Source organism: Amblyomma maculatum, chromosome 6 (assembly GCF_055883805.1).
Source record: "Amblyomma maculatum isolate TAMU_Amacu chromosome 6, ASM5588380v1, whole genome shotgun sequence".
NCBI classification, from domain to species: domain Eukaryota; kingdom Metazoa; phylum Arthropoda; class Arachnida; order Ixodida; family Ixodidae; genus Amblyomma; species Amblyomma maculatum.
In genome coordinates this window covers 20,801,335-20,815,082 of record NC_139349.1, presented here as the reverse complement: position 1 = coordinate 20,815,082, position 13,748 = coordinate 20,801,335, and the positions used below count along the sequence as shown (strand labels likewise).

General features: G+C 44.5%; 1 protein-coding gene across 1 annotated transcript in view; it reads left to right on the top strand.

The window, feature by feature from the left end:
- Nucleotides 1–13,748, top strand: part of LOC146185209 (methanethiol oxidase-like) — a 123,668-nt gene that overhangs the window by 43,426 nt on the left and 66,494 nt on the right. Inside the window, exon 2 of the mRNA XM_084606180.1 lies at nucleotides 12,396–12,595. Within this exon, the coding sequence (XP_084462306.1) occupies nucleotides 12,396–12,595 (200 nt within the window). The remainder of the gene's footprint in view (nucleotides 1–12,395; nucleotides 12,596–13,748) is intronic.

Genomic DNA, 13,748 nt, shown 5'->3' with positions numbered 1-13,748 from the left:
GGAGAAAGGGCTCACCCGAAGTGTAGTTCAATGCAATCCTCCAAAGTATTCGAGCGTTGAAGTGGGAAAAGTCAGGTGCGATTATTAAGGTGCTCTAACTCAGAAACCTCCGGTTACATAACGACGTTGTCGTCGCAAACAATGCACGCAAATAATTCCAGTGGGCACAAAATACAGACACGCAAGACGAATAGTAGGAATAAAATCAATGTTAACAGATTGCAACTTCGCAGAGAAATGACAATATTTTATAGTTGGTAATACAAGGTAGATGGTATATTTCAGAGTATACAAGTAGGGGCTCAGCATATATGCCAGGGCAGAGCGATATTAGACAACGAGCAAAATGGCTGCGTATCTTATGTACTGTGCCAGAATTCATGGATAAATGCGAAACTTAGTGGCCAACAAAAAAAGGCAATAAATCACTCCCAGACTTGCACAGCACGAGCGGAAGAAAAGAAAGTTAGTGGTGGGATGTTGGGAGAGGAACACGACAATTAGGAGTAGGAGAAAAATCGAGTTGAAGGTGTTTTAGTTTAAATTAAAAAGAAGAATTGGACATAGACACGATATGTAATGCGAATAACTGATAGCCAGAAGTCTGTTGACAGAATGCCAAAGTGTTCATCGAATAGCAACAACAGCAACAACAACAACAACAACAACAACAACAACAACAACAACAAAAAACAAAAAACAAAAACGCAGTCGGTGATGGCAGCAAGGAGCACGCGTGAGACCTCTTCCAGAATGACACGGCCGCGACTGTCTCGACTGAAGAGATACTGGTGGTGCTTAAAGATGATCATATCGTGTAGTGTTTTGTAGAAACTGTTACTCTTCAGTGTTCAGTGCACAAGCAAGGAGGGCGGGCCTGCGATGGAACCACAGAAGGTGATTGCAAAAGTGAACAATAGACAGTTGGTGTACTGAGAAAATTTACGGCTTTCTATACCAGAATGGTTTCCACTTAATATAAATTCACTCCATATATCACACCTCCCTTTCTAAACTAACGCCACGTGGTGGCCTTGTCCAATAAGAAAAAAATACGCAGATTCTTGTTGGTTAATATTTTAAGTGAGCATAAAGGCGCTCGATCCAGTGTAAGGCGCTCGATCCACAATGAAGCTCCGTTGTAAGTTATACGGTGCTAGAAGAGTAGAAAAAATTGGGAGACACAAGCTCCACCTTTAAGCACATGACGTAACTGCGTTGCTGGTTCAAGCCCGCGGCTCCCCTTCGTGATCTAATTCGCGTACGTACAGTTTTTTTCTCACTTTGTCACTAATCCATCATATGTGCCATCAATGAGAATGCTTGAGGCATTCTCATTAGCATATACTCGTAATTTGCATCATTATGTAAAAGACCACACGTCACACAGATATAAAGATCTGCTTTTGCCAAGCTATATGAGCGTTCCTGCGGGGCCCAGGGGGATCCAAGAGTCCTGAAAGGTTCGATCCACATCTCCTCTCGCACCTCAAATGAGCTTACCGATCTGGCAACTCCTGCAAACTCGGTCACGTCACGTGGTCTTGTGGCGTCACACAACCTGCCCACCAATCAGTGTCAGGCCATGTCACATGCCAGCTACCACAGGCGTGCCGCGATCGTTCACCCACAACGGCAAAGCCAATGCCGAATTTGACGCCGACGGCGGATATCCTGGAGACGAGGCCTTTAACGTCATAGCGTCAATAGAAGCGATTTCGTTCTTTCGATCGGTTAATAGGCAACCATCTGCCACTAGACCAAGTTTACTGATGGACTCTCTCAGTGCAGCACAAAACGGACACTTCTGAGAATGCGATACGTTGAGCACTACTACGGTCATGGTTTCTACGCTCCTCAGGTTTTTTTTCGGTCTTAACACGTGGCGTCGTTTCCGTGCTGTTGATCTCAGCTGAGCAGATGACACGAAAAGGGACGAAACCAGGTTCTACTCAAAGAGCGTACGTAGCTATACTACAATGCTCTATTTATTTTTTCTTTATCTTTACATCTTATCTTTCTTTATCTTTATCTTTACTGAATCTTTACATCTACCCTTGCAGTAGAAGGGTTAGCGGTAACCTTACCACTCCATACTAGAGTATGTCCCGGTTGTAATCACTGTCTTTGATGCTCTATGTAGCCATCTAATTGGTTTGGGAGGGAGGTTCTCTTCAGCAACGAATCCTCGGCTGGCTAAGCAGCGCTACTCGTTTTCATATTATACCGTTAAAAAACTCAGAAGCAAATGGAACGGGCTTACGTGTGTACCAGGGTACGAATATTATAAAAAATGAACAAAAGAACGTGGTGGCTAAAAGTGAACAACACTTATTGATTTGCCTCAATGTGAACTCGGCGAGGTTAATGTTTCTCCTAAGCGACCCAACCCTTCGGTGCTACCCTTGCGCGACGGCCATCGACCAGCGCTTGCGCCAATGAACTATTTCCGCGGCTATTTCCCGCGGATCGTTTCGAGGCGCGGTTGGTTGAGGAGCTACTCGTCACAACACACTTCTTTCTTTTTTCTTTTCTGCGATATTCTCGGACCCACGTTTGGCCTAGTTCATGAGGCTGTTCTGCTGGACAGTTTCATCAGGCTGTGGTAATTACCTGGGAAGACATACAGATTGCTGCCGTTTAATTAGCGTCCTTTGGAAAGCACGAGCGCGCGCACTCACGCACACACGCACATAGCTTTTCGCAACCGCGCGGACCTATGGAAGTGGAGGTTCTCATTGTATGATATACAGAGGAGATAGTTGCCCTTTAGAAAGGCGGGAGGAGGTGTCTCTCTGAAGCCGTGGGTGGTGCTAGAGAGATGAAGAACCCCAGTGAAAGACAGATTTCGAACAAGCTTGTGCCACACTCTTCAGAATGCAGCACTTGCAGTGGGCAGCACATGCGGGCAAACAGTCTTGGAAAAGATTGAGAAACATACGACGGGCTGCTGCTTGGTTCGTTAAAGATGTCTCCAGACGCCACTCAGCCACGGTCCGACCACTGCGTTGACACTCTGCGGAGGCAGCCATCTGGAGGCCAAGGAGATTTCCCGTGATCTCGTGGAGATTTCTCGCTCGCATAGACCCATCGGCTGATGGGAGGTAAAGTTGCTTCTCCGATACTGCTCATAAATAAGGTCACCCTCCTGATGAGGGTCACCCAGATGACTTAGGAAAGACTCGGTGCCAAAAAAAAGAAACAATGCTTCCTGGAGCCAGCTGAAAGCGTGCTAATGCTTCAGCTATTAAGCTTTTCCGAAAGGCCAGCTTAACTATCAGCCCTGCGAATCCTGATGGAATGATAATGATCATAATCATCCTCAGCCTGACATTACCCACTGCAGGACGAAGGCCTCTCCCATATTTCTCCAATTAACCCGGTTCTGTGCTAGCTGCATCCACTTGACCCCTGTGAACTTCGTAACCTCATCCGCCCACCTAACTTTCTGCCGCCCCCTGCTACGCTTTCCTTCCCTTGGAATCCAGTTTGTTACCCTAAGCGACCATCGGTTATCCTCTCGTCGCACTACGTGTCCTGCCCATGCTCATTGCTTCTTGGTTTCCACTAGAATGTCAGTAACTTGAGGTATTTCTTTGACCCAATCTGCACGCTTCCTATTTCTTAATGTTACCCCTACCATTTTTCGTTCCATAGCCCTCTGCGTTGTCCTCAACTTAAGTAGAACCCTCTTGGTTAACGTCCACGTTTCAGCCCCATAGGTGAGTACAGGTAAGATGAACTATTGTATACTTTCCTCTTGAGCGATACCGGTAAGCTGCTAGTCATAATCTGCGAGTGCGTGCCAAATGCGCTCCATCCCAGTCTTATTCTTCTTGTTATTTCCTTTTCATGGTCGGATCTGCAGTTACTACCTGTCCTAAGTAGACATATTCGCCTACTACTTCGAGTGCTTCGCTACCTAACGTAAACTGGCGTTCCTTCCCGAGGCTGTTGAACATTACCTTAGTCTTCTGCATATTTATTTTCAAGCCTACCTTTCTACTTTTTCTATCTAGGTCATCGATCATTATTTGCAGTTCATCCCCCGAGTTACTTAGATGGAATGATGACCTTCGATAATATATCGCCAGCATACTTGCAGCGACGTGTTCAGCTCTCTGGTTTCGGATACCATTGCCATACTACGATCGCTGCGACTATGCTGAGCAGTGGTTCCAAATTCGATGTTGTTACTGTAACTATCATGAAGCCAAGTCACTGGTCAAGTGCAACGAGAAGAAAGGCTAGCTTTCATTATTGCGCATCACCAATAGACAGTAGCGGGGTTCTCGCTAGTTCTGTGATCTTCCGCCTCTCCTCCATGCCTTACTAAGCTTCAGCTTAATATTCTTCTTGTTTATTTATTAGTCTATCTCGTACGCTTTGTAGAAGGAGAACTCGAACGGGTATTTTGGGATTCTCGTTAGGTGAATTTCGAAGACTCATAATTTCGCAGTGTCATAACGGCACCTGCAATGCCCAATTTTCATCCCATTCGCATTTTATTCATTGGAAACCTATTCCTTCAAAAAAACGTTTCTTGGCCAAGACCGAGAAAAAGGAAGATATTGTTGCGAGCGCCACCAATGCACAAGCGGGGATACTGGTCAATGTTCACCTGAAAATGTGTACTGTCATACATAGTAAGGTGTACTGTTATACATATCTAGCTCTCTTTGCTGATGTCGACACCTCTATCTTCTGTTCTTTTTTTTTTCTGAATAGGAAGACCACTGACACCAGTAGTAACGTGGAACCATCGCGAACTGTTTTCCCCGTGTGTCTGTGTAAGTTTAAGCTGCAATTCAGGCATCAGAAGTGACAACAGTACCCATTCTCTACCAAGCACATCTAGACGCCTTGTTCTTGTTTTGGATAGCCGGCCGGAGTCTGCACGCCTTGTGGGACGAAGCTAAAAGCTGGTGCTTAATTAATGAAAGGCAGAAATGGAAACTAGAGGAAGGAAGCTAAATGACATATCTCCGGGGCTCAGAGAAGAATATTACTTTTTAGAAGTGATATTTACGAAACTGAGCCAGAAAGCGAATGGCGCACGGAGGTAATGAAGTAACGTGCTGCAAACTTTTCTTTTCTTTTTTTTTTTTTCAGTAACTTCGCGTCAGCCATGAGGTGAAAAAACTTTGGCGTCGTTGCCTACGCACAATTTGTAATCCCCTGCCTCATAGTATATTTGTCCAATCAGGGCGGGCAGTTTTATAAGAGATGGGTAGAATATAGCGAACTTTTGTCATCACGGGTGAGAAGCGATGAAACGGACATTGGGACTTGAGTACGCGCACCGAGAATAACCTCTCCATGAAGATGAAGTTCAAGATAAGGGACGTAATAATAGCTTCAATTTATTATTATTCGAATGGCGAATCAAACCGAAACCACATCTTCACATGACACCCATCCCTAAAATCACTGGACAAGAGCAGACTAAAGGAGAGTAACAGGAATGCAATTCAACTTTGCTGGTAGCGCAAACCTTAACGGGAAAACTAGGCAACTTCATCATCTTTTTGTAACGCAGGATGCACAGTAAGACTGGAAAGGGTGAAAAGAACTGATACAGCTTACACATTGCAGCAGGGGAAGAAAATGGCAGTGATTCGGCTCGGCTATGCCAGGATATACGCAGCGAGAGACACGTTTCCCTGGCTGAGCTTATTATGGTCACTGTATGTCTAGAAATGAGAAACTTCGGGTATAAGCATCCTTTTTTTTTATTCATTTTGCTTGACAGAGACGAATACTGCCTGATGATCTGTGTAGTAACATGCAGCGGTTTCAATTTCGGCTATACAGTATTTCGATTTGATAGAGTCTCTTTGGTATACAAGGTCTATAGTAGTTCCCCACTGTGTAGTCTGGACATGAGGGTCCGAAGCTAAATTAAAGTCCAAATTTTCTTTCATGCACTGACAAAGAGAGTCCTTTTTCCTTCTGAAATCACCCAAAGTCACACACAGTTCATTGTGTAGAACAGCGCGAAAAACACGACAGGGACAGGGCATGAATTACCAACATGCCCAAGCTTCTGTTTTAACGTCACACACAGCTCTGAAATCGTGCAGTAGGCTGGTATACACGTGGCAACCACATCAATCATCTGCTTGACAGATGTTCCCGGTGCCACGTAGATACCTTGGATGACAATGCCGCTCTCTGGAAGCCGAACACAGCAGGCTTTTTCACCATTATTTACCACGATCGAAAACACTTATCTGACGGCGATGATACCATGTTTTACACGCATACTCCAGCTTTCTTATTTGGTTCAAGACGACTGGCGTCAGCAACCAAGCTATAGCCGGGTTTATACCGCCGTTTAGCAGCGGCTGGACTCTCTTTCTCTGCATCCATGTCAACCGGGATACAGCCGCCTATTTCATCGCTTGCATACGACCCGCGGTTCTGCTGGGCAGCGAGGCGGCGACGAAGCGCATGCTGTACCTGCTGCGCATGCGCACAACTGGTCTCTGTCGGCCACTGCGAAATGCTCGGCTGGTAGCCCCTGCAGTGTAACTCACGGCCGAGCTACAAAAAGAAAGACAACAACGTAGTTCGATAAATCGTTAGGTGTTATTTGGTACTTAAACCTCTACCTTAAAAGTCTTTGATGGAACTCGGTAGCAGCGCTAAATAATTTTTCGACAAACTATGCTAAGCTAAAGTAAATATTAATAAACTAATGTTAAAATCAGGGGGACGCTCAAATTTCGCCTTAGGAGTAGACGCGAATCGCCTTTAACACTGCCCCTTCATTCCGCGAATACTTATGGTTTGTTTTTTAAAAGGAGGCGGGGGGGGGGGGGGGGGGGGGTTAACGCCCTAAAGCGACTCAGGATATGGGGAGGCAAATACTTATATATATATATTGTAATTTGGCTTGCAGGAAAGGAAAGCCGCGCTATCTGCACGCTTTCTCTGTGGACACCTAGACCGCCCCGGGGAGGAAAGGGAGGTGGCAGTGAAAGTGGAAAGATGTGCCGTTGGTTTTGATTAGATTTTTACGTGGACTCTGGATTGCATTTTCGGCTATGACTTGGATTAGGGCTATGACTACTATCGCAAGTCCTTGTGCATTAGCATTAAGGCGTTATAGCCAATTAGTCATGACTGGATTTTGCTAGCCTTGTTATGTGGATTATGGATTAGATTCTTGGTTATGACTTCATTTCGGTGTATGACTATTGTTTCAAGCCATTATGTATTGTCATTAAGGCATAGTCAAATAATCATAACTGAATTCGCTATTGGCTTGTTATGCGGATTCTGTATTGGATTTTTGGCTATGGCTTGGATTCGGGCTATGACTAGTGCGGCTAATAATTATGCAATGCCATTAAGGAAATATAGCCAATTAACCACGACTGAATTCGGTATTGACTTGTTATGTGGATTCTGAATTTGATTCTTGGCTATGGCATGGAGTCGGTATATGACTAATGGGTCTAGTCGTCATGTAATCTCATTAAGACATTATAGCCAAGTAATAATGACTGGCTTCGGTATTGGTATGTTATGTGGATTCTGGATTGGATTCTTAGCTATGGCTTGAACTCGGGATATGACTAATGTGGCTAGTCATTATGCAATGTTATTAAGACAGCATAGCTAAGTAATCATGACTGGACTCGGTATTTTGTCGTTGTAGGGTTGTTATGTGGACTGTGCTGGATTCGCTTTGCGTCAGCGGATTCTGGATTGGATTGTTAGCTATGATTTGGATTGGGGCTATGACTAATGTAGATTATGCATTATCATTATGGCTTTATAACCAAGTATTCATGACTGGATTCGGTATTTCGGTATTCGGTATATAAATAAATGCACCGTATTCAGATATGTGGCGCAACAAACACAAACACAAGAGAAGATACACAACAGACGCGCACACTACCAACTGTAATAAGAATCTGAAAACACTTCCTCTTCACCACTCCTCCTCTTATTACAGTTGGTAGTGTGCGCGTCTGTTGTGTATCTTCTCTTGTGTTTGTGTTTGTTGCGCCACATATCTGAATACGATGCAGCACCAACTAGCCCCTCAAGCCGTTATTTTGAAATAAATGCACATATCAGACGAAGTGAGCGTCTGGAGGTTCTTCCGTTCTTCGCTCAAACTGTGAACTAGGAGAGCAAATTTCATTCGCAAATAAAAAAAAAAGTCCGAAGGAAAGTTGCGTACTCCAAAGCCTTCTGCGATTGGCTGCCTCACGAGCTGCCTCACGAGCTGCTTTTGGGCAACAGGCGAAATTTTCTAAAAACCCAAACCCGGAACGACACGACGAGCAGCTATAGCTTGTTCGGCCAAAACCCGTCGGCGTCGTAGTAGTATTTGTCGGCACCATGGCCGGAAATAATGTGGGCTTGTGTAAAAAATTGCATCGTAGTAATTTGTGGCTCTAGTGATCGATGATTGATTGGTGTGTGATATATAGGCTATGACGAGTTACTGAAATCATTGTAATTAGTTTATGGATTAAGGAAATGAAGGAATTGGGAAAAGAGGGTTCAAAGGTGACAGAATGCTGAGATTGAAAACACAGAATGGAATTGATGATGGTAATTAAAAAAGATCGTGTGTAATCAATCAACGAATTAATTGAAATAACTGAAAAAATAAACATTGGGAAAAAGAGAGTCAGATGTGTCAAAATGCTCAGAATCAAGTCAATTCTTGATGATGCTAATTAGGAAAATTTAGAGTGTGCAATTGATCCGTTCATTAATCAAAGCAATTGAAATATTAAGAATGAGAAAAATTGGCTCCTACAGTGTGAAAAGAAGAAAAATTAATTGGAGGCACTTAAATCTTTCTTAAGTGCAGAAAGGTGAAAGCTTTTCCTGCGGCTTTTTTCACTCGCCGCTTTTTTCACTCGCCGCTTTTTCACTCATTCACTTCTTTTTCTTTTTCGGCTCATTCTTCTCTTTTTTTTTCTCAACTATTTTTGGTTGTTTTTCTCTACTTTTACTCTTTTTACACTTTTTTCTTTTTCTCTTTTGCCTCTTTTACTCTTGACTGTTTTCGATGCTACAATGCAATGAAGATGCCTGACATTAATGTTTTGCAATGTTTTTTGCAAATTTTATACAGCTTTAACGTATTTTGGACTATTGCGACATCCGTGGTTGTTTAGAAATCTGCAGAATATTTCGACGTCCATGTATATTTCGACATTAAATTGACTTTTCTGGCTATTGTTAATTAATTAATAACTCCACACCAATGAAAGCTTGCACATAGACATTTTTTCACCCTCTACATTCCAAAGCCATTCTTTTAGTAATAAATCATGTGATTCTTCGACCGGGCGGTGGGACACCCTCCTCGAACGGACACTTTTGTGCACACCCCTTAAGCCTATAATTGCTTTCTTCTTTAATGACGCATTCAAAGGGGAACGAGAGAGGTGACTTTTTAAAAAGAACGTTTTTTAGCGAGCGCTGCTGGAAACGTTTTCTTCTAAAAGCACGAAAAAAGAACTTTCTTGTTTTTTCCTAGAGTTTCGGGTGCAATTTTATCAGTTTGTCAACGCTTTTTTCTTCGAAAGGGTGGTCGTTTATCATGTGCTAGCGGTTCGAGTAGCTGGTTTTCTTGTCATTCATTGGGGTTTTTGTTCCAGTAACATGAATTGATATCGTTTCTCCATCCTGAAATCTGGCTCACGTGAGATGCTGCAGTCTTCCTTGCCTTGCAGTAATCTGGTTGGACATAATGGATTGTTTCGCTAACTAAGAGACAAAAGCAGCGCCTGCTTTCTGCGTTCCGTGGGCGCAGGCCCTGAGACAACGCTAAAAGTATACACGCTTTTTCTCGACGTCTCTTACCTAGAGCTGATGAGATTACATCCTTTTGCAGGAAAATGTTCATTTGTGCACCGTACCTAGGAGCATGCAGGAAAAATACGATCGCTGCGCGATGAATGGAAGGTCGAACGAGTTCGGAACAAAAAGCAAAAATTTAGAATAATTGAAGTAATATACCAAGAGAAATGCGCTTCAAATTGTTACTACTTGTCTTTTCGTTAAGAAGAGGGAAGTTTTATGTCGCCAGATGAAGAGGGCTCTACCAATATTGCCTTCTGACGCACTGCGGCTTGCTAAAAACGCGTGTTAGCAGGGAGAGAGTTCGGAGCCGTCAACGATGAATTGCTGCGACATGTCAGCATGTTAAAGAAACAGAGCCTCTCTTTGCTGTCACGAACCAAACACTAAAGAAGTTAATAATCTGACAGCGTGCGTTTCCAAAAAATCTTGGGAGACGCTGTGGCACCTGCTAAGAGCTGACGCGACAGCGTGCATTCTTTTTTATTTTACTTCGGCAAGTCAGGTGACTGTTGGCTCAGTGCCAGGTCACGGCAACGGTGCCATTTCATTTCATTTATTTTACCCTCAAGGCCCGAGGGCATTTAGGAGGGGAGTGGTAGAATACAATAGATATATATACAGTGCAGTAGATAAGCAGTTATGTACAGGGTGTTACAATTCTGATCATACAATATTAGCTAACGCGGAACAAAAACGCTGATGATCAATGATGGAAGCAGTAGTTCCGGGAAGGTGGTTCCAGTCTATTGCTGTTCGCGGGAGGAAAGACTCGGCTGCATGTTTAGTTTTAAAAAAAGGAATACCGATTTTATGTGAATGATCAACTCGTGACAAAACATATGATGGGAGAGGTATAAGAACGCTGCGCAGACTGGGGTTATGAAACATTATTTTATGAAGTAAACAAAGACGAGCTATCATATAATCCCCCAAATCGTGGTTGCATGGCCTGTAAGTAACGTTCTGCGCCCCCCCCCCCCCCCCCCCCCCCCCTCCTTCTCTCTCTGTGTATATGCTCTACATCTTACAATTAGTCTGGTTTTAATTCCGCTTAAACCGACTGAGACGTGCCAAAACAGTGTTTGGTATGGTTTGACTTCTTGGTGGTTTGCAATGGAAAGTCTGGCACAGAGTTCGGCAAAGTGTTAAACGTGTTTAGATTGTTTGGTTTCTGGGAAAGAAAAGGCGCAGTATCTGTCTCACCTTTCGATAGGTGCGTACATTTACAATTACGGCATAAGTTTGGCGGTACAACGTCGTCGGCTTGAATAATCCATATTGGAAAACAGTCTCTAGCCTGACTGGAAAATAAGTGTTAAATATGAAGCGAAATGGTGTGCTATCACCCTGAACGATGCGCAAAGAATGGTTGCATCAAAATTTTGATTCGAGATCACATGCACTTTTTCCGAGACGTCTCTCTGAATTCTGGGTAGGTTAAATAATACGGAGGCAGTCGCGTGGAGTTAACTCCAAACATACCCGTCCCCAAACCCGATTGTGGCGAACCATATGTTCCCGGATGTAAGATCACACGAGTGCACACAGTGCAGGTTGAGAGGCTTCTTTGACCATATGATCTAGGAAGGCCCAAATTATCCTGGGAGGGCGCTAAAAATCGATTCTAAAGAGTACTGGGCGACCATGCTGCGTAGTTCGGACACTGAGCTCCAGCTCTGCCTCGCCCGACTGGCTGAAGAGGCCCTCAGGATACAAAATCTCCCGGCAAGAACCTAAAGCGGTGCCTCTTGCCTCCTCGGCCTAGTGCCAAGGGGGGTGGGGGTGCTGGAAGAGGTGCCATTACTTTTGGACAATAAAAGTTATTCCCTCCTCCTCTCTCAATTTTTGGTTAAGTTGACAACGATGGCGGCGACTCATTTAGACCGAGCGAGCTATATACGCTGTCATTATGGTGTATAGATTCACTATACTGTCGCGTAACGCTTGAATAATACCTGCGACATATGCTCCCTCCGTATGGCCTCCACCCATTCTTGCGATAGCTTTGCTCCACGGAGTGGAATCTCCACCAAGCGTCGGTAAGATAGAATCCGAATGTTCAAAGTATTTTTCAATGGCATCTAGAACCATATCTGATCATGCGTGCCACGGTGGTTCAATGGATGGGGCGCTGGACTGCTGATCGGACTCAGGTCAACCGTGGTTTCGGCGGCCGCTTTTCCTTGGAGGAGAAAAGCAAGGCGCCCGTGAAGTTGCGATCTAAGCGGGCAATAAAGAACCCAGGAAGTCGAAATTATCAGAGACCCCCCCCCCCTACGGCGCCCCTCATAGTCATGTTGCTTTGTGACATTAAATCCAATAAACTACACTGGTGTAATCATGGATCGTACGAGTGCCGAAGTCATTGCTCGAGTTGGGGCTGAACCGCTCTTACGTTTGGTGGTCTGAGAACTCGTCCTTTGATGCAGTGTCGCTGGCTATAATTGCCACTTCAGTGGCATTACTCTGTGGCATGAATTCTCTGCTGGGCGTCTCATGACCGGAGCGCACCTTCCGAGTCCTATCACGGCGCTGGATTGATTTCATTGCAGGATGCGTGAGCACCAACGGTGCCAACCGGGTGGGCGTCGAACGGTGTCCAGACTCGGTCGGCTACCGCACCCCTCTCGAAGCGATGGCCGAGGGCGTCCACGAGAAGATGCTCTGGTTGCCTTGCTCAGTACCGCAGAAGGACCGGCCTGACTACCTGGCCACCGTGTGCGTGGACCAGGACTCGCCCGACTACTGCAAGGTACGTGGCGCTCCACGCAATCAACAGCCTTCCTTGGGCACAGTGACGGGCAGTGTGTGACATTCTAAGCGGATGATTTAGTACTCACTAGCGGAATAGACGCAGGAACAGCCTGCGGTGGAATTTCACTGTAAGGAAACATATAAAGCATCTCACAACAAAATTTCTATATTGAAATTTCCACTAGGTGTGTGACGGCAGCTTATTACGCAGTACTTGAAAACTGGCGCGTCACGTTCTGACCAATTGTAGCCTATATCCTGGTGGTACTAGCTTTGCCTGCTTAGAAGAATACATCCAGTGTAATATGGCGCCTCGATAACAGCGCCCCCGTTAATGGATGGAGGTGGTACTATCGAGGCACCGCAGACTGTAATCTTGAGGCCTGCCTCTTGCGGGCTTCGTAGCAGTCTTGTAGCAACCATACCGCCGTCGCTTAGTCATCTTAAGCGACTCTACTATTGCGCTATTAACAATCTAATGCGACTATTTCAGGGTGGAAAGTGTATTTCACGAGCTGCTCACAGAATGGATGGAACTTTGAAGCGAAGTTATATGCTGTGCTTATTTGCGTCTGGCGCAACGTTAGTCGAGAGATTTAAAATATGGGGACCTAAATGATTAGGGGGATATAGGATAATAGCGGGCTAACAATGCGCACACGCGGAACGCTGCGATAAACGATCGAGGGTTGCGACAATCACTCTGAACATACCTACTCGAGTCCTGCTATTGCTCTATTCCCCTAACCGGTTGGGTCCACCTATTCTAAATCTCACTAAAACCTACCCTGAACTTTTGAACAAATTCCTGATAAAAGGTGTGAACGTAAATGTTTTTTTTTTTTAAATATTACAAGCTACACTATAACAATCAATAGTTATGCACATAGTTCCACAGTATCCTTGTGATTTTTCCTATTTATTTAAAAAAAAAGAGCCTTACTGCTTTTGTAGGTATGACAGTCCTAATTACTCGTTGTGATCGCGGAGAAATTTCAGAAGCATCGGAAGCATCGGCCGCATCGGACACTTAGGTCACGTTTATCAACATGTTGGTAAACATATTCGGAAGCTTATTCCCATCAACATGTGCTTAACAGTAGCTTACAGTATCCTACAATTGCCTCTCAACTATAAGGTGTTCAGAAAGC